Source organism: Aspergillus melleus (genome assembly GCF_016097325.1).
Source record: "Aspergillus melleus strain CBS 546.65 chromosome Unknown contig6, whole genome shotgun sequence".
Classification (NCBI taxonomy): domain Eukaryota; kingdom Fungi; phylum Ascomycota; class Eurotiomycetes; order Eurotiales; family Aspergillaceae; genus Aspergillus; species Aspergillus melleus.
In genome coordinates, this window is record NW_025763375.1 from 1,430,811 (window position 1) to 1,449,798 (window position 18,988).

The following is an 18,988-nucleotide window of genomic DNA, read 5'->3' on the forward strand; positions in this document are numbered from 1 at the left end:
CTTACGGTTACTCAGTATATCAGAATCAGGTTCGTCCATATTTCCAGAGGTCTAAAACGGGTCTGCACGGTGTACGGATATGGATCGATCCATGTCCAAGAAGAAAGTATATGGTAACTACATCGTATTTGCTTGTTTTCCTTCATCCCTTCCCCCCCAATGACGGATCATTCCCCTATCCAGCACCGGGAGGGTGGAAGAGCTGTATCAGTCGCGCTCCAACACTCGGTTCAATCTCCGTCCCGTCTCGTGCAATTTTGATTTCCCGATTAGCATTCCAGGGATTTCGCAAGCCCCTGGTGCGGTGGAACGGAACCCGCTCGGTCGACAGCCACTGAATCCGGAATGGCCTGCCGATCGATTGAAACCCCGGCTCTGCTGTTTCTTCGACAACCTCGCCGACACTTCTCTCGCTCTTGGCATCCTCCTCCTCGTCCGAAGATGAGTCGGCCTCCCAAAAGATGGTGCCTCGGGCGGCATCGTTGATGATTCGCCCCGTGGGCGCCGTCTCCGTCGCCGGGGTCGGAGTCGTGTCGACTATCGGGGATTCCGGGTGGACATGGTCAGGCCGAGGGGGCATCGCCAGGGTCAATGCATCGTCTTCCTGGATCGGCGACATCATTCTGGCGTACCCGTAGTATTCCCCGGATTTGTTGGCAGAGAATACAAGGTAAACATTATTTGCACTCTGAATGTGTTGGTCAGCGTTCATGCTCACTCGGGCTGTCGCGGATGGATCGTCCCTTCCGGGATATGCGATAGAAGCCTCACCTCGTAGGCTTGATTCAGGCAGTCTTCGTTATGAGACTGGGTCGCCCAAATCCCGCTGCGTCGGCTAAACTCAAGGTCCTCAACGGTAAGACTCTTGACGATGAAGTATCGGTTGGGAACCCATGGGCTTGACTCGCTTCCGGTTGTACCCTTGGTGCCAGAACTAGCTTGTGGCCCGTCGCTGGTATCTGTGGTCGTCCGTCTGTCGCCATCCTGCACGGGAGTTGAGGGTCCTGAGGGGTCGACATTGGAAGCAGGGGTCATTGAGCCCCGCCGCAGTCGGCAGACTAGACGAGCCCCGTGAAATCTGGAATCATTGAATCTTTCTAGCGCTGTGTTGCAAGCTGCTTCCGTTTTGTAGTTGATGAAGGCACAGTTGCTCTTCGATATGAGAAACACGCTTTCCACGTCCTTGGTAGCATCTCGAGAGAAGTAGTCCTTAAGATCAACAATCGTGGCACCCGGAGGGAGATTGCCAACCCACAAAGCGTGGCCAGACTGTTTCGGTTTTCTTGATGGGCCTCTTGGGGCCAACGACGATGGGGTCTGATTTGGGTGGGACGAGGTAGAATCTAGTATGCCATCAGTTTCCCAACGACGCAACCCACGGCCCGTGATACTAACCCGCAGAGGAAGAATGAATTGTTGCTGACTTCATAGGGGTCGACCCATCCACAATGGTTTTTGAGACATCGTAGTCCGTGCTCAACGCTTGCGACCTAGCATCGCGAGGTGGCTGGGTCGTGGTATCCGGCTTTTGCAGTGCAGAAGAGGCGTGTATCCCCACGTGGGCCGGTGTACGATGCGAGAGCGTAGACGCTTGCTTCGCGACCTGTTGATGCCGCTGATAATAGTGGTTGTGCCCATGCCCGACAGCTTGGCCGCTAACCGGGACCCCGAAGTGAGTCGGGGTAGCATTCAGCGAGTGGTACACAGAATTATGGGAATGAGGTGTGCTTTGATGTTGGGTTTGGAAATAATGAGGATATACCTGGGTAAATTGGTGGTTGTAAGAGGTTGAAGTTGGATTTTGGTGTGAGCCGGCATACGACGGTAATGGATGTAATGAGTACACGACACCATGCGAATGAGCTGTCGGGACAAATTGTTGCGGCATAGGATGATATTGGTCGTAATGATATGTATGTACCGGCAGCATGGCCCTCATTTCGCTCATGCTCAGCATAGATGGAGGCGTCCCATGAGTGTCGGGCGCCACATAAAGAGTAGGCTCGGCATGGCGGTGCATGATTTCTGGGCGTGGAAAATTTTCGTCTAGAGAGGAGGCGGGTTTCAGTCGAATTTCCTCCATACTTGTAACTATATCAATCGCACATACCGCCATGATGAGCAGGTTCAGAGACATGCTTCTCATCCGATGTTGATGATCCTTCGTCGAGTTGCCGGGCGGGCACATTGTCCGTTGGCTTCGTCATAATGTTTCTAGGAGAGACACTTTAAGATACAAGCACAAAAGAGAAACCCGCAAAACCGTCAGCATGGCTCCTCCATTGGGGTGACTCCATCTCTTGATAGAGGTAGCAAACCGGGTTAACATGAGGCATACCTGGCCTGCGCCGTGTCGGCAACCTTTCCAACCCGCAATTCTCAGCAAACGGAATCAATGGCACCTATATAACGCTCAAGCTGTGTTAGAACCTGAAATAATCGGGCACAATATTTCTATTTGAAGGCAATGAAAGTAGTAATGTCGGAAATTCTGGATGACACCAGTGAAGGTCGGCAACGGAACAAGGCTTGGTAAAAGAACACCTCACAAGGGTGGGTATGCAGGAGGGTTAACAGAGGCAAGAGGACATGTTTGACAATTATAATTAATCAAGAATGGAAAGGTCATGGCTGCTGGGGTGGCTAGCCTAGTGGGAAGGGGAAATCATAGTGAACGATAGCATGAGGGTACCTAAGCATGAAAACTTCTCGCCAGCGCCGGGCGTTGTCTTGACTGCTGTAGGTCCAAAATAGGAGAGGGGTGTGTGGACGAGAAAATGCTTTTGTGAATATACAACCGCCACGCACGCGCACGCACACGCACTCACACATGTCCATGATCAACAGTTGGGGGTTTCGCAGCTAAAGTGGAGAAAACACCAGAAAAAGTGGGAAGATAAGGACCAAGGAAGGCAGGCAAATAGGCAGCAAAGGCAGTAGAGTATACGGAACGAAAGGAAGTATGTGCTAGTGAGGAAGTGGGTGTAAAATAAAGGGTGAGAGGGAGAGGTGACATTTTGAGATAGGGTATAATTGGTGTGTGCAATAATGCTGCGTGGCGTTTTGCATCACACCATAAGAGCATGGGACATGGCTCCAGGCCAGAGAAAGCAGACCAGTCAAGGAATTTGCGTGTTTTCTGGCCCTGGAGTCTTCTCGGACCGGAGCATGGGGCAACTCATGTGCGAGATTGAGGTGGAATGAATGGAGAACAGGGTAATAAGAATTGCAATACGAAACAGATAGGCAGAAGAGAGCTGGGAGGGAGGCCCCATGCTTGAATCTACTCACCTCTTCAATTTCAAGGAGTAAAACAAATGCTTAGATAAGGTACACCGTAGGAGACGGAGATGCAATGAGATTAGGGGAATAAAGATCAATATCCAGAAAAAATGGGTCTGAAGGAGAAAGGAGCCAGAGAGCAAGAGAGGGGTGGCTGGCAGGTGGGAAAAACGGAAAGGGAAAAAAAAAAGAATAAAAAAAGGAACGGATTGTGCCAATGATTTGTGCTAAATCCACATCGAGAGCTGTGGCTGCTCTGGTTTCTGGTCACTAAGACTGAAGCGGCAATGATGGAGAATCAACAAGGACCCTCTAGACTCGGCAGAGATCTGACAGTGCATTTGATTGTCTGACAAGATGGATTCGGGCTTTCGGACGACGTGCTTCCGTGGGTAGGCGAGTCTAGATGGGATATAATAGGGCTGTTGTTGCCCTCCGGCAAGTTGTATACCACCAGCTGGCAGTCAGCCTAGGCATGCAAGGTAGGTATATATTTAGGTGTGGGCGACTCGGTGGCACTCGAGGAGACACGATGAGAAAGATCAAATGAGATCATGGGTTTTTTCTCTCTCTTCCCTCCTCTTCATTGTTTCTCCTTTATACATAGAATGACGACCTTAGGCGCCGCTCATTTTCTTCGTCTTTTTCTTGTTCTATTTTGTTTTTCTTTGTCTTTTTTGGCTCGTGATAGCGCGGAATGAGTGCCCTTTGTTCGATGCTCCCCCAAAATGTTTGGCTCTAGTATAGGTGGTTTGACGGTTTGCCGGCCGGGTTGGATACCTTGCGGATAATATGGAAAGAAGAGATAAAATAGAGATAGTCCCGAAAGTAAATATAGCAGGAATCAGAGGTCTGACTTCAGTGGCTTTAGCGATTTACAAGCCAATCGATCAGGAGACCGATCTTATTGAACCCGTTTAAAAATCATGGGGCGTCGGCGAGGTCAAGGCCGGGCCAAAGATCAGGGTTTGATCGTCTAAGACTGCCTGCGCAAACACAGAGGAGGCAATCCACATAAGCTGGTCTGCGACGGGTCTTAGCAGGAGCCTAGGAGGGTTGACGGACGTGCGGAGATTGGGCAACGTGCCTTGACTTCGTCATAAAGGCTTTTTTCCCCCCTCCCATTTTTGTTTTCTTTTCTTTTCTACTCTCAACACTCAAGACACTGGAACCCGTACAAAAATGCAGCGAGCACGGGTCTGATATGCACCGGTGGCATCGATGGCTGTGGCCATTGCTCGGTGTGATTGGGTACCATGAAAGTATCCCCTGGCCTGGTGGGAACCGCGGGTCCACCGGCCCTTTCGACAGCTTCGAAGGCATCTATGCAATTGGCGCTTTGCAGAGGAGTCCCAATAGTCTTTTTCGTCCGTATGGGCCTCACGGATCATGAAACCATTGACGAAGAAGATCCTGTGGCAAAAAAGGGACAAATACTATCCGTAAAACGAGGATTATTTTTTATCGCGCCAATTTCCCACTTTTTGTCATCCCCATCCATTTCGAATCATTCGGTTCGACACCCCCCATCGCACGTCCCGATTTTATCTAGCGAGGCCAACCAAAGATAATTCAAATCCTTATGACAATAACGATGTAGTTGATGAAAATTGAAGATCGGAGAGCATAAAATTGAGCAACAAGGAGAGGACGAAGAAGAAAGAGGAAGTAGAAGTTGGTGGGGCGAGGTGAAAGGTTTCTGATCGATGGATCCGCCAGTGGCCGTGGTGACTGTTGAGAAAATTGCGATTACCACCGAACGTCTATACCCATTGGGAAGGAATAAATCTCCTAACGAGCCGGGCCAGCGGGCTAGGCCGATCACGCTGTCGTTGAAGGTTGCGAGTGTGTACACCGAGTACAGTATACAGAGTACACACTGGAAGTACTGGGTACGGTGTACGCAGTCGAGAGGAGGAATTTGCCACGAACAGTGGATGAACATGGAACAACCATTCGGGGGCGCTAGGGAGGAAGAATGGCGGCAGGGGGTGCATTCCCACTAGGGCCCGATCTCCACGGCCTCTACCTACCTTACCGAGTAGGGTAAGTGTCTAGGTAGTGTCTAGACTCTGGTTTACGGCCAGCAAACGGTAGGTCGCCGTAGTCCCAGGACCAGCAAGGCCCGCCTCCACCCGTCCGGCTGACATGCCAGCCAATCGTTCCCGAGGCCGGGTACCTAGACCAGAGGTACCTCTGTCGTAGAAGGGAGGTACGAGAGGTACCTGCCCACGGTGTACAGAGTACAGAGTACACTCTACTCCGTGTACTCTATAGAGTAACTGCCTACTTGGTCCCTGTAGTCCCGAGTAGCCCCGGCGGATACTTCATCCGGATGGAATCTGCAAAGGCCATGGAAATCCTTCAGGGGCCTTTTCTTTCTTTTCCCCTTCTTCCCACCGCCGGGTATGCATGGCCGTTGGGGAGTAATCATCAGTTGGCCGCTATCGTTATCGCTTCCTTTATCTTTAGTTTTTCAATCCCTTTGTTCGACTTTGGTCTTGTATCTGTACCACACTCCACAGCAGATACCGATGTACACCGTACAGTGTACACACTATCACTCGCAGGGACCGCCACCAACCGATCTGCAGATGAGATGACGTCATGGATATGGACTGCGCAAATTTCCTCGATCTCAACTATGACCATGCCCGCAGGAGTAGCACGGACTACTCCGTAGGTACATAACTGTGTACACCACAGTACACCGGTGTACACCCATACATCCTGCAAAATGAAAAGAAATCAGCAAATAGAATGTCAATCATGAAATTGTGGCTTTCGCAAGCGTCACCCACTTCCCTGGGTCACGCGGTGGCGAAACTGGGCCCCTCGGCGCTTTGCGGCGTCTTTGGAGAGGAGTTTCGTCGCTCCACACACCAGCGCCGCTGTTGGCGAGTTTACGTGTCGACGGCCGTTCCTGCGACCCTGCGTCACGGTGCGTGACGGGGCTTTGTGGCATGACTCCCGTCGAAAAAAAAATTTCCCGGCAGCCTGGTCGGGCAGCTCAACCTCTGAAGACATCCACGGCCTACTCAGCTACGCAGTTCGTCCGAGCGGCTGTGGAAAATTGCCTTTTTCAACGGCCACGAGCCCATTCATCTCGCGGCAACGGGGATTAGTCATCCATCTCATTCCAATCCAGTTATCGCACCGGGATTCTAAACAGTACAAATGAGCCGCTAGCTAGACTAAGTCTGCGCATCCGGTGCTGTCATTGCGAAGACACGGCCGGAGAAGCGACGTACAGGTAAGGTAAACGGGGGCGGGGTGGAAGTTCCTTGAACAATGGTATAGAAGGGCATACAAATCAATCCCTCCTGGGAACGTACACAACATACCCATCAGGCAGTTGATTGGCTCCACAGAAGAGGAAAGGGGGAGAATATACACAGTGAAACAAAAACAGGACATATGCGAATTCTAATATGCAGAAGCCAACCGACGTCCCGCCGAATGAAATCATTAACCCATTCACACCGGAGTACCAACATCACGTCATGTTCACCTGAGCTTCATGAACTATAATTACTATTAAGAACGAATCCGCTGCGTTGGCGGGTGGGAAGGTCAGAAAGAGTCATTAAATGGTAGATGGGAGGTTGAGGGAGAGGTAGGTCGAGAGAGGTTATCGAGAGAGGTTAGGGACGCAGAGGGAGGATCGAGAGAAGAGAGGCGGAAGCAAGAAGGAAAGGAGTCATGAGATCAACGGCATCAAGCGGTCCGTTCATCGGTCGATGCCTAAAGATGCGACCTTGCCGGCAAACCTGGCACCCGCGCTGCCTCTCTTCTGTAGCTTCTCGCGTTCTTTGCTGTCCAAGGAGCTCGGTCCTTGTGACGATGGCACGGTATCATTTCCTCCGCCCCGTAGGCTAGGAAGAGTGCCCAGGGTATTGCCACTTGATTTTCCAGATGCGGGCTGTAGAGGGGGGACCCCAAAAGCTGGCACCCGTGCGGTCCGCTGGTTGAGGTACAGTTGAGCGGCGGAGGACAAAGGGATTGGGGGAGGCTGCGAGGGTATCTCGGCTCCATTCTGGACAAGAAGCTCGGCAATCGGGAACGGGATGATCTTAACGGAAGTCGCAGTACTCGGCCTTGGCGGAAGAGTTGAGGAACTCGACCCTGGGGACGCTGGATCCGCAGCCGCCAGAGCAAGGAAAACCGCATGTGTATTGCGGGAGCGATCTGTGACGTTCACGTTGGCGCGAAGCGCGATACCGTAAAGCACGCCCTGGATATCATTCCGTTTAATAGAGGCAAGAAGCGATTCGTCCGGGGAGGCGAAGCGTGACAGCGGTGAGGGCAGCTGCTGCACAAAGGCTCGCTCGCTATATTTAGCAGTGATGAACTTGAGCCGCTGCTCCCGGGTTGACGTTTCCATGGGCTTCTGGGATTGATCCAATGTCGCCTCCCAGACCATGTTACTCACACGGTTGCCAATCTGCAAGAGGATCTCGACAATGTCGTTGGAGAAGGAATTAACGTCCAGCGTAAGGGATCGGATCTTGGAGATATGCGTCCCGAGGGATCGATGAATGCCACTGCACTCAATGCACAAAACAATGCCGAGATTGATCGAAACCCATTCAACCTTTGATGTGGATCCACAATCCGCACACCAATTATTGCCTTGATCGGCGTCTCGAACGGTCTGAAGCAACTTGGAAGGGTTTTCTTCGAAACTGTGACTATCACGGACGTAGCTTGGCCGAGCCCCAACAGTGGTGCGGCGAATCACGTTGTTATTGGACGCCGTCGACGTGTTGTGCTGTCCTGAATACGAGGAGCTCTTGCCCGTCAAGACGGAGCCAATGTCACGGCCGACGGACGAACCATCGTTGCCGGCCGAAAGCGGAGGTGAAGACATGCCCCGGCCTTCAACCGCGCTTTGCAAAGCGTTATTAATGGCTCGGATCCAGTTATTCATGTCCTCCTCAGAAGTCGCTTGGTAAATGCGTTTGTACTGAGGGGTGATGACCTCGAAGCAAAATCGCCGCTCTGCATTCCGAGCTTCCCGCACCGAGGCCATCCGAAGATCTATTGGATCCATGTGTAGATCGAGCTTTTGCTTCCAATTGCTATACTCCGAAAGTTTGCCTTGATCAAGGACAATCCAGAACCTACAGAAAGGCAAAGGCACGAGGGGCAGAAGGTTAGAAACATGACAGATAGCGTGGGACTTCGGGACTTACTTGTGCCAGGCTTGTTTATTGATGCCCTTAGGGTCAATATGAGACCCTGGCCGGGACAAGGCCCAGAGAAGCCCCTCTTTTCTTTGCTGACCTATTATATCATGAGCGCCTGCGTTCATTTCACATGGTAAGCCTTGAGACATACCGCTTGAGCCAGTTGATGGTGTTAAAGGCGGTCCCGCCGGAGGATTATTCACACTTGAGGGATTGGCCTGTGATGATAGCGAAGAAGTGTTGCTGATTACATTCCGTAGCTGAGAGCCCGTACTATCCGCGCGTCCCAGTTCGCTGTCGGATTTCTGGTTCCCGTTGCCATTGCCCGGCAGGGCCGACGGTATCGTTGAACTAGCCACAGAATCGGGCTCCACGTAAGTGTTACTGCTCTTCTCCAAAGCCCGTCGTTTTTCTTCCCTCTCGGTTCTCTGAAACTGAAACTCTTTGTCGGCCTGACTGACTTCGTGAATGAGAGCATCCAGCTGGGGTGTCATGTCATCGATCTTCTTGGCGGCAGCCAGGAAGCTTTTCGCTTGCGTGTCAGCGAATCTGGTGAGATGTGAGAGAACTTCCTGTTCTTTACGGCCACCGTGTAAATCCTGCATGAACGAGGAGTAGTCGAAGCGCTTTAACTCGAAAGTTCGTCTCTTCGCTTGATATTTCGAATCACTTTCGGCTCGTTTTTTCTCCTTCAAAGAATCCTGGCGTTGTCCAAGATAACGGCTAACATAGGCATAATAATCTCTGCTCTCCTCCTCAAATTCCTTCTTTTTGGCTTCAGCCTGCTTGATGTCATTATGATAGAGTTTGACCAAGGGTTCTATGACGAGTTTTTGGAGTTGGATAGTGTTCAGTCGCTCGTAATTCAAGATCTGCCGGGCTATTTTCTCGAAGTAATGATCCAGTGCCGGTTGGATCGCATTCGCATTAGAGGTCGATGCATCGTTCAGGGCAGATAGGAAGGCCTCCGACGCATCGTTGCAAGCGATCTGCGCCTGTTGGGCCGCCTCCGCCTTCTTCAACACTTTCTTGATTTTGGCGCGCATATTGCCCGTCTTCTGCTCCATGGCCTTCATTGTAGCCCGAAAGAGCGGGCCGTCTTCGACCACACTCATGTCTTCGCCGGGCCGCTGGGGAAGGTCGACTTTGACCGGAGGAGGCGCGGAAGCTTGTGTTGCGATCACGGCATCGCCATTTTCTGGTGGCGTGCTTGGCAGGTCCGGGTTGTTGGGCAACATGTCCGCTTCACTGGAATGAGTAAGAATGGAGTGGGAGGAGGGTACCCGATTACGGGGTGGAGGGACAAGGAGGTCCAGGTTGGGGGACAATATTTGCGGGCTCGGCAACGCGCGTACCGAATTCTGCACCCAAAATGAAAAATGAGCGAGGGTGTTCAATCGGTTAGCTCTCTGATCATAGTCCAGAAAGCTACAACTGTTGCGCCATCCGCCTCCCTTGTCCTCCACGGTCTTCGGGGGTTTCCATTTCCAAGACCAATCGAACTGAACGGACGGGCTGCCTCCCGTCGAGTAATCCCCAACAAACTGCACGTTGGAGTTGTTCTGCAGGTTTGGATTGGCATGGAATTCCCGAGTGATCAGGTTGTCCAATTCCTTCGAGTTGGGGGCATGCGCAAACGTAAGGCCGGTGAGTACCGTATCGGCCACTTCTGGTAACGAAGTTGAGACCCCATTGACGGTAGAACTTGCGGCATTTCCGGTTTGCGTTTGCCTGAGTATGAAAGTAAAGTTGAAATTTAATTCGTCATCGTTGGACAGGCGCAGAAGAAAAGTCGGCGCTGCGGCGGAGGAAGAAAGGTCGGGGTCCTGGGTAGTCAAGCAGGAGATAAGTATACTGTCCTTCTAACACTCCGACCCAATCGCAATGGAAACGATGGGGAGAAGCTGGGTGAAGAGTGATAATGAGAGGGTTTCAACCTACCTGTACGTATTCGATCGGGCTGTCATCCCCAACATCGCGCTTGGCGGAGTATCGAGTGGCTGGGTAAGAGTTTGGGACTAAATTCAAAAGCACCCGACGTCGGGAATTGGTTATTGTCACGGACGCGACCGTAACTGGCGCAGATACAATCAATCAGCAACTCTGATGAAAAGGCGAGAAAAGGCCAAGGGGCAAAATGGAAGGTGAGGAAAGGAGCGAGAAAGGATATGGCGACACGAATCAGAACCGCGCGAAAGATGGACGTACACCTAGTCTGATCCTTGAAATATAAGGTCCCGGAATCATCCAAGCGGCTCCCGACGTTTCCCATGTTGAGACAAGTCGAATGTATCAAGTTACCGCTTGAGAGTAGGTCCGGAAGAATGACCGGGACGAATGAACGTGATCATCGACGGTCTGCGCGCCCGAAGTCGAACGGAGAGGTAAGGATAGATCGAGATGGCCGTCAACGTACTCCGACCGATGGGCCTTCATTCAATCCGTATTCTTATCGTTCCAGATGTTTGAGATGATCACTCGTTAGGCTTGAACAGATCGAGAAATTGCAAGACGAAGCGGACTCGAGTACACGCGAGGCGGCGGTATTATCGAACGAAGGTCTAGAGGGTCGAGAAGGAGATATACGAAAAGACAAGCCACGGGTATAATCAAGCTTGTACGTGCTGCCGGGTCAGCGAGGAGTTGTAATTATTGCGGATGCAATAGGGAGATCAAAAGTCTGACATTCCCCTCCCCACTTTGTCAAAAGGTGAGTGAGATAAAGGGAAAGAGGAAAGCGGGAAGCGGGAAGCGGGAGAGGAAAGAAAGGGCAGGGGGCGCAAAAAGAAAAAGAGAAGGGGGTGTGTAAAACAAACGCACATACACACAAAGCAAAACAGAGAAAAATAAAGAGGCGGGGGGGGGGAGAAGGGTGAGTAGGAAGCTGAGACGGGTTAAAGGGAGAGAGAGGGAGGGAGGGAGGGAGGAGATGGAGGGCGCAGCGTGTGACTGGACGGAGAGGGGGGCTTAGAGCCTTTAGACCGGGTGTTGTGCCTGAGGATGATTGCTTGTCCCGCTCGCGCTAAGCTTATACGGCGGGTACACCCACGGCCCCTTCATGTCCACTTGCATCCTGCATCCTGCATCCTCGACGACTGCACATTGTTCGACCGTTTGTCCCCACATTCAGCTCTCCCTTTTACTGTTCAATCTTTGGCTTTCTCCCAGCTGAATTGGTTTTCATTTGGGAGGTTAAAAATGAATGTATTAAAGATATACATAGGTATATATAGACATGTAACAGACTTCGGCCGAATGTTCAAGAGCCTCCGGATGAGCTCAGCGCGATCCGAGGCAGAAGGCAAACCCGGATATACACATATTAAGAATAAGAAGAAGAGCCAATGATAAGGATATGAGAAACCGTCCGTCCATGATGGAAGGGGGGAAGGGTATCATGGTATCGGGGATCGAAGTAACAGGTCAAAAACCTGTCCCGCATGTCGTTGTTCCATCCGTTGGATATCCCCTGAAAGGTGGTGCATTCGATAGTCATTGATGGGCCGTACCGGAAGCTGGCTTATCTGACATCCTCTCTTTCGGCGGGCTTTGCAGGGATTGGATCCGTAACTGGAACCCCTCGAGTAGACGAGTAGTGGTCAGGACCGTTGATACTCTCATGATTTTCCGCTTGCGCCCACTTCTTGAACTGGCCCTTTACGTCCCGCATGTCGTGCACTTTTTGGGATAGGTCTCCCCGCTTTCTGCGCGCCATCCCGCTGCGTTCGTCGAGCTCCTCCTCGTCCGAGCTCGAGATGGAAAGGGATGAAGTACTGCTCTGCTGTAGGAACGTCATCTGACCCCCTTCTCTTTTGAAATCCCGTTGCTCGCCCTTCAGCGCTGCCATTTGTTCGGCATCTTCCGTGCAGTCCAAGGTGGTGATATTGAGTTCCGGGAAGCTCTTCGAGAGGAACTGCTTGAGCAGGGGGAGATATTGGCCATTTGGACGATATGTACCGCTGTCATTGTCGATGAACAGCTCGTAGTCAGCCGGGTCGGTTGAAATGTCCGACTCGTCCGAGGGCTGATCTTCCGTGGGCATCTCGGTCTCCGATGTGCGCGAGAGTCGGGAATGATGATGGGAGCGGTGCAGGCGCCGACGCAGAAAAAACTCCCCGGAGTAGGCAATATAGATGGACACATTGCTATGCATGGTATGCTTGCTCAACAGGTCGATGCCGAACTCCTTCCCGGTCTCCGTGAAGCGAAACTGGCCGTCCAGGGTAAGGACATAGGTGAAGATGCGTCCGCCTTGAGCGTAATGAACAAATTCCAAGAATTTTTGCGTAAGCGCAACGCATGGAGAGTCAAATCGACCGTTAAGCGTGGTGCGATCAAAGTTGTAGATCCGCTGATGCTGGTGATGCAAGGCTCGGTTGAGGATGCGCCCCCGCAGGCTCTGGGACGTGAACATGCCTGCGACGAAGGGTCTGAACTCGACATAACGATGGTAAAGTTCCGCGGGTACAGGGCCAGTGAGCTGAATCTGGATGGCTTGAAAACTGACGGATAAAGAGGGTTAGGGCACAGGGCACGATCCTCGAGCAAGTGGGAGGGGAGGGGGCGTGCACGTACTTGTATCGAGTGACGGCCTTTTTACCATCCTGAGTCTGAACCTCATCTTTGGTGCCAGCCAGTCTTCCGATCAACGGTGAGAAGTGCTTGAACCAGTAGTTTGGCCCCGCGGTGTACATCTGCGCGCCTTCGTTTCCGGGCGTTTTTCCGAGGAGCTCAACGCTGATCAGGAGATGCGAGCCGGTGTCAAGACGCCCCGAGGCCAAAGCGGCAATATTACCGAACAGATAGACCCGTTTGCTACCGGTGCGCTTTTTGACCTTGAAGGTCTGCTGTTTGATGCTATTCCAGCCGTCATGAATGGAGCCGACCTCGACGTAGGCATTGCCCAGCTTGTCGTCATGGTCGGCGGCGTCCTCGTCGTACACGGTGCATTTGAGGGTGAAACCGGAGGCGGGGACGTTGGCGACAATCCACTCGCTCTCCCATACGGGGTCACGGTTTTTGCGCACCGTGGGAGTCCGAAAGACAAAACCGGGGTCTTGCTTGTGTCGCTGGGGGAGGGCGACATTCAGCTGGGCGACAACGTAGGGGTCCGAGGAGAAGGTGCCAAAATCGGCGCAAGGAAGATTGATGCCGCGGTGGAAGGTAAATTTGAGGGTGTAGCCGGGAGGAGCATGGGGAAACGGGGTGCTATCGAAACCCCCGGCAGGCCCCTGATGGGCCGATTTGCCATTGGGGGGAGCAGCTTTCATCGTGACGGCCCGATGCTGGAATTGCTCAGTCCGGTCGACAAATTTCGGCCCATACTTGTCGACCAGATGGCGGGACCGAGCCTGCGGGTGGACGTCGTCCATTCTGCGCGTTGGTCGCGGTCAAGTATTGCTGCTGCCTACAATGGGCTCGGAAGATTAGCGGCAAATACGCGGGCCACTGCAGCGGATCTAGGTTACCCCTACCTAGTTTAGTAGGTAGCAGTGGAGTGGTTGACGGTAGTAATTACCAATTCACCACGGCGGAGAAAGGCAGGAATCAAGGAGAAGAAAAAAACCGAAAAGGGAAAAAAAAAAAGAAAAGAGAAAGTAAAGAGAGCGAGCGAGGGAGAGAGACGATAAAAGCACAGCCCTGGGAAGAGGGAGGAAAGAATAGAAATCAAAATTAAATTAAACAGAACAAAGAACCGCCCGTGCTAACTGCTAAGGAGCCGCAGCAATCCAGCACATGGCTTGGGATGAGGATCCACCGACAGACTGCTAAGTCGAGGCGAAAAGAATAATGAATCGGCGATGATGAAGCCAAAGGCAAAATGGCCCCCAATTACGCGAAGGAACGGAAAAGGGGCAGGCACTCATTTACTCGTTTGGGGGGAGAGGGAGGGGCACAACCAAAGAAAAAAAGTGGTTCCTTCGGTTCACATTTAAGCAAGGCTAAGCTTTGCCGATCGAGGGGAATCTGGCCAGGGTTAAGGAGAAGGGGAAAGATGAGGGTGATGGGTGATGGGTGATGGGTGATGGGTGATGGACGATGGATATGAATGAAAAAAGCTAACGGGTCTCGTGAGGAACAGATGAAGTCGGATGGGGAGAGAATGGAAGATGTTTATCTGTGGAGGGCGGAACTAGAGCAGAGATGCGAGAGATGCAAGAAAGCAAAAGAGAGAGGGAGAGGAGGGGAACTGACATCATCAAGCCGGAATGTGGTCATCCTCGTAGGGCTGACTGGGCTGAAGGGCTGAAGATGTAAGGCGAAACTGAATCTACGGAGGGAAACCAGAGTGGAGCGACGTGGCCCCGCTGCAGTCAGCCAAGAATCAAGATTTGTTTCCTGTTTCAGGATTAATATCGGTATAGGTATAAGTATAAGTATACAGTCTACTACTACAACATAGTAGACTCTCCTATTTATCAGATCAGATGCAAGGGATTCCATTAATAATCAGCCGAATATACCCGAGGTACAAGTTCTCCCGTATGAACATCCTGCAGTATATACTCTGTAGTCTGTACAGAATGCATGAAGAGTCAATAATCAACATTCCTTGTTCACCATGTCGGATCCCGCCCCCTCGATCCCCTCGTCGATCATGCAAGATCCCCTTCCGGAGAATACCAACACTAGTCGCACGTTACAAGCGTTCCAGGCCTATCCGCATGCCCGCGCCCTTCTGCAACGCCCCGATTATTATGCCATTGGCACCTGGTCACGTCTCCCCAAACCCACGGGCGAGGACGGACTCTTTGCGGGGACCCTGGCCACGCCCACCACCATCCCGCACTGCCTGACGCTGCGTCGCCGCGACCTGCCCGCCCTCCCCGCCGTCGCTCCCTCGTGGCCCTCCCCCACGGCCGACGCGACGGACGGCGCCTGTCCCGCAGACGTCTTCATGCTGCTGGACCTGGCGGCCCCCGGCATCTGCGGCCATCCGGACACCGTGCACGGCGGCATCGTGGCCACCGTTCTGGACGAGGCCATGTCCCTGGCCGTGACTCTGCACGCGCCGCCGCCCGAGCTGGACCCCAACTCCCACTCCGACTCCCACTCTCCCCGCGGCAAACTCTACACGGCGCAGTTGGACGTGCGATACAAGCGACCCGTCTCAGCTCCCGGTCTGTTGGTCGCCCGCGCCAAGCTGGTCGCTCGCGTCGGTCGCAAGTTCTGGGTTCGTGCTCAGCTGCTGCAGGAGGACGAAGCCGATCCCTCCCGCATGGTCGTCACCACCGATGCTATAGCCTTTTGGCTGCAGACTTCTCCCAATCTCTAGCGATAAGGGATGTGTTCGTTGCAAACTCTCTTTATACATTGGTGTATGTGTGAGCGGGTGGCTAGGCGGGTGTTATATATATTACCCACATGTCCTTAATTCCTGTCTGTATATAGAAAAGTAGTCTACCGATATAGGTCTATCATGAATATATACATTCTTGTCTACATCTTTGATCGTTGCCCCACGTTGCGACTGGCACTCAACACCAGTCCGACCTGGGTACCCAAGGCCACCACCTCCCCCTGTTCATCCAATATCACCACGTCGATATCGGTTCGCCCGTCCCGCACGACTTTCACGTGAACTCGACTGTAGAGCCACTCGACCCCCTGAGGCGGCAGCCGTTTCTTCAAGTCAATGTTCAACGTGACCGTCGGATACCAATGGGTGCCTGGTGTGCCCGCCGAAGCCGCCTCCGAGGCCATCGCGTCGAGCCCGTCCAGCGCCATCGGAAACATGTCGGTCAGGTAGACCGCCGCCTCGTTGGTCCACCGCGCCTCGCTGTCACCGTTGGGCCGGAATCGCGCCCATTGATCCACTACTGACCGCCTCCCGAGGGCCGGGTCCGGCCCGTACAGATCGACCTGCTGCGTCGCACGGCGGAATTTGGGGAAGGGCGCGGCCACGCGCCTCCACTCGCCGTCGCGGCCAGTCCGTGCCAGGGTCGCCAAGTCCACGCGCCCGTTCGCCCCGGACCCGGGGGCCGCTGGGGGCGACAGACTCCAGCCGGTGGTCGCGGAGAGGCCCACCTCGGCAGTGGCCGGGCTGACGGTGATGTATCCGGTGACTTTAGCCTCCAAATCGCCGCCGTTGCCCTCCGCGGCGGGCCCTTTCTTTTCGCGGGGCTGCGATAACGTAACGTGGATGGTACTGGTTCGGGCGCCGAGCTTCGTGTCGTGCACGGTCATCACGGCCGGTCCGGCGGACGTGCGGCGCAGGAATTGGAGCTGCATTGAGATGGGCGTTGCCGGCGCATTGTATCGAGAGGCATGGGTATGAGCGAAATGGGTTGTGGCGAGACGGTAGAGGACGGCGGTGGTATAGCCACCGTGGGGAACTGGAGTCCTGCAGTTAATGACACGCTTGATTCGGGCGGACGAGCGATCGGGGTAGTCGTACCTGTCCCAATGCACCATTCGCTCTGTAGAAACGCGGCATAACGGTGGGAGTCGAGGGGCGTCACCTGGATTGCCTCCTCCCACGTCGGCTTGTCATTGTTGCGGGGCTTGACCGGGGAAGCTGACATGGTTTTCTAATTTGCAAGTGGACGGAGGGTTGAATCAAATATCATGGGCACTCTAAGCCTGGCAGAGCAGGAGGCAAATGGAAAGGAGGGGGACATCCTGGTGGGTGATGCTCATGCGCATCCGAACGCAAAGCCTCGGCTTCGGTTGAACTGCAGAGAGAAGCCGAAGCGCTGACTAACTCAATTTTTGGACAGTTAGTTAACTACTAATCATTAATCAACGACTTAGTGGGTGGTTATCTAACTACCTGCAGGGCCTACGACTGCCTAAGTAGACCTACGCGAGAAAGAAAGCATAATATTCTAAACCGAGATTTTGTGCGCCCACTTCTATTCATGTCATGTTATGTAAGTTGTTAGTAGACCAAATGGCAAGGATCATCATCCATAGATGCCTCTTACGCCGTCTCGGTTGCTTTTAGACGCCCGCCAATAATCGTAACTATGCCGCTTATATTACCAAGTAATCCGTATAAAGTGTAGTGGAGAAAGGAATTTGACAAGAAAGAACAGGAGAAAAGACGGAGAAACGTCATTCATGGTCCGGTGGCTGTGGTCGTGGCGGCAGCCAACTTCTCCAGGCAAGAAAGAACGCCTACCAAGTAATAGATACAGTTAGTCACAATCATCATATCATTCATCACCCACGCATGAAGGATCAACTTACCTGTGACGCCCTGCGCCAGTGTTGCCTTGGCTTCCGTGCTCCGAGACCCCAGGGTCACCGTCATGGCATGTTTAACCGCATTGGCGTGTTCGAGTTTATTGGCCCATCTGAACACCGGCTCGTCGTCGCGGCCATCTCCGATGGCAAGCAGGAAATCCGGCCGCTCAATCGACGGATCCTGTTCACTTCGCTCGAGACAATGTCGCCAGACCATGGCCGCGGCCGATGCTTTGTTGGTATCGGCCGGCTCAACAACCAACGCTCCGTTAACCATAACAGCATGCACACCTTGATTGGCACACGAGTCGTTGATGTGTCCGGCGCACTCGGATGCCAACCGAGAGGCGGCCACCTGATCCTCTGCCGTCCCGTAATGGAACATCAGGGAGCAGTGGCGCTGCTCGATCCAACTTCCCTCCGCCCGTTCCTGATAGTAACTGAGGATCTGGCGGACTGCTTCCTTCCACGCATCCGTCCGTGCTTTATTGGTCAGCTTGAACCAATCCTCGGTTCCCGGCTCACGCACGAAGCAGCCGTTCTCCGCGATGAGACCGAGGCCGGCGACCATGCGAAAGAGGCGTTCCATCTCTTCTGGCATCCTCGAGCTCATGACAAAAACTATATTCTTTGGATCGTCGGCTAGCTCCGTCAATGTGGTGATCGCCCGCTGCGGCGTGGTAACGATGATACTCTTCGGCGAGCCCCAAGAGGCAAGAGTACCTTCATAGTCCACGATGATGAGCCGGCGGGAGGATTGACGATACAGGTCCTCGAGCTTGCTAACTGATAAGCGCGGGACTGCCATGATTTCGCGAGACGACTGCTCATTCCATACGCGGCTCAAGGTCTCATTGAAAGTCTTAACCCAGTTTGCGGTCGAGTTCTCCAAGACGGCTCGGTGTAGCTGCATCCACACCTGCTGTCGTTCCTCTTCACTTCGGGAGAGGGCCGTGTGGATCGCCTCGGCACACTGTCTATAATTCCAAGGGTTGACCAAGAGAGCATGATTGCCGAAAACTGACGCGCTTCCCGTGAACTCACTCAAGATCAAAGACCCGTATTTTCGTGTCTCATATTTTCCATCCTGGCAGTAGACGAATTCATGGCTCGTCAGGTTCATACCCTCTCGCAAACTCGTGATCATGAGAGCGTCAGCAATGGAGATCAACGCAAGGTACTGCGGGAATGCCAAATCCTGCTTTAGGAAAACAAGAGGCTGATGCGCGAGCGTCGAATGGGTGGAATTGATGCGCATAGCAATGTCAGATATTGTCGCCTCGAGCTCCGGTTGTTCGGTCGTACTAGTAGCCACTTGTATTAACACG

At 53.0% G+C, this 18,988-nt stretch overlaps 7 protein-coding genes across 7 annotated transcripts; 2 read left to right on the top strand and 5 right to left on the bottom strand.

Annotated features, from left to right (window-relative positions):
* Nucleotides 1-175: 175 nt before the first annotated feature.
* LDX57_010193 (putative YT521-B-like splicing factor) lies at nucleotides 176-2,207 on the bottom strand (the record flags this gene model as incomplete). The annotated part of the gene is made up of 4 exons (XM_046091943.1): nucleotides 176-688; nucleotides 772-1,343; nucleotides 1,396-2,046; nucleotides 2,111-2,207. 4 exons carry the CDS (start codon nucleotides 2,205-2,207, stop codon nucleotides 176-178), a joined length of 1,833 nt encoding a protein of 610 aa, XP_045947920.1.
* Nucleotides 2,208-6,051: 3,844 nt separating this feature from the next.
* On the top strand, nucleotides 6,052-6,231 carry LDX57_010194 (uncharacterized protein; the record flags this gene model as incomplete). Its single annotated transcript, XM_046091944.1, has 1 exon — nucleotides 6,052-6,231. The coding sequence occupies one exon, from the start codon at nucleotides 6,052-6,054 to the stop codon at nucleotides 6,229-6,231; it is 180 nt and encodes a 59-aa protein (XP_045947921.1).
* Nucleotides 6,232-7,012: 781 nt separating this feature from the next.
* LDX57_010195 (putative ARF GTPase activator (Csx2)) lies at nucleotides 7,013-10,743 on the bottom strand (the record flags this gene model as incomplete). Its single annotated transcript, XM_046091945.1, has 5 exons — nucleotides 7,013-8,405; nucleotides 8,478-8,568; nucleotides 8,623-10,297; nucleotides 10,413-10,546; nucleotides 10,680-10,743. The coding sequence occupies 5 exons, from the start codon at nucleotides 10,741-10,743 to the stop codon at nucleotides 7,013-7,015; spliced, it is 3,357 nt and encodes a 1,118-aa protein (XP_045947922.1).
* Nucleotides 10,744-11,991: 1,248 nt separating this feature from the next.
* On the bottom strand, nucleotides 11,992-13,843 carry LDX57_010196 (C2 domain protein; the record flags this gene model as incomplete). Its single annotated transcript, XM_046091946.1, has 2 exons — nucleotides 11,992-12,973; nucleotides 13,047-13,843. 2 exons carry the CDS (start codon nucleotides 13,841-13,843, stop codon nucleotides 11,992-11,994), a joined length of 1,779 nt encoding a protein of 592 aa, XP_045947923.1.
* A 1,190-nt stretch (nucleotides 13,844-15,033) lies between these two features.
* LDX57_010197 (PaaI family thioesterase) lies at nucleotides 15,034-15,747 on the top strand (the record flags this gene model as incomplete). Its single annotated transcript, XM_046091947.1, has 1 exon — nucleotides 15,034-15,747. The coding sequence occupies one exon, from the start codon at nucleotides 15,034-15,036 to the stop codon at nucleotides 15,745-15,747; it is 714 nt and encodes a 237-aa protein (XP_045947924.1).
* A 164-nt stretch (nucleotides 15,748-15,911) lies between these two features.
* On the bottom strand, nucleotides 15,912-16,996 carry LDX57_010198 (thioesterase family protein; the record flags this gene model as incomplete). Its single annotated transcript, XM_046091948.1, has 2 exons — nucleotides 15,912-16,807; nucleotides 16,870-16,996. 2 exons carry the CDS (start codon nucleotides 16,994-16,996, stop codon nucleotides 15,912-15,914), a joined length of 1,023 nt encoding a protein of 340 aa, XP_045947925.1.
* Nucleotides 16,997-17,532: 536 nt separating this feature from the next.
* Nucleotides 17,533-18,918, bottom strand: LDX57_010199 (uncharacterized protein; the record flags this gene model as incomplete). Its single annotated transcript, XM_046091949.1, has 2 exons — nucleotides 17,533-17,591; nucleotides 17,664-18,918. 2 exons carry the CDS (start codon nucleotides 18,916-18,918, stop codon nucleotides 17,533-17,535), a joined length of 1,314 nt encoding a protein of 437 aa, XP_045947926.1.
* Between the last annotated feature and the right edge of the window lie 70 nt (nucleotides 18,919-18,988).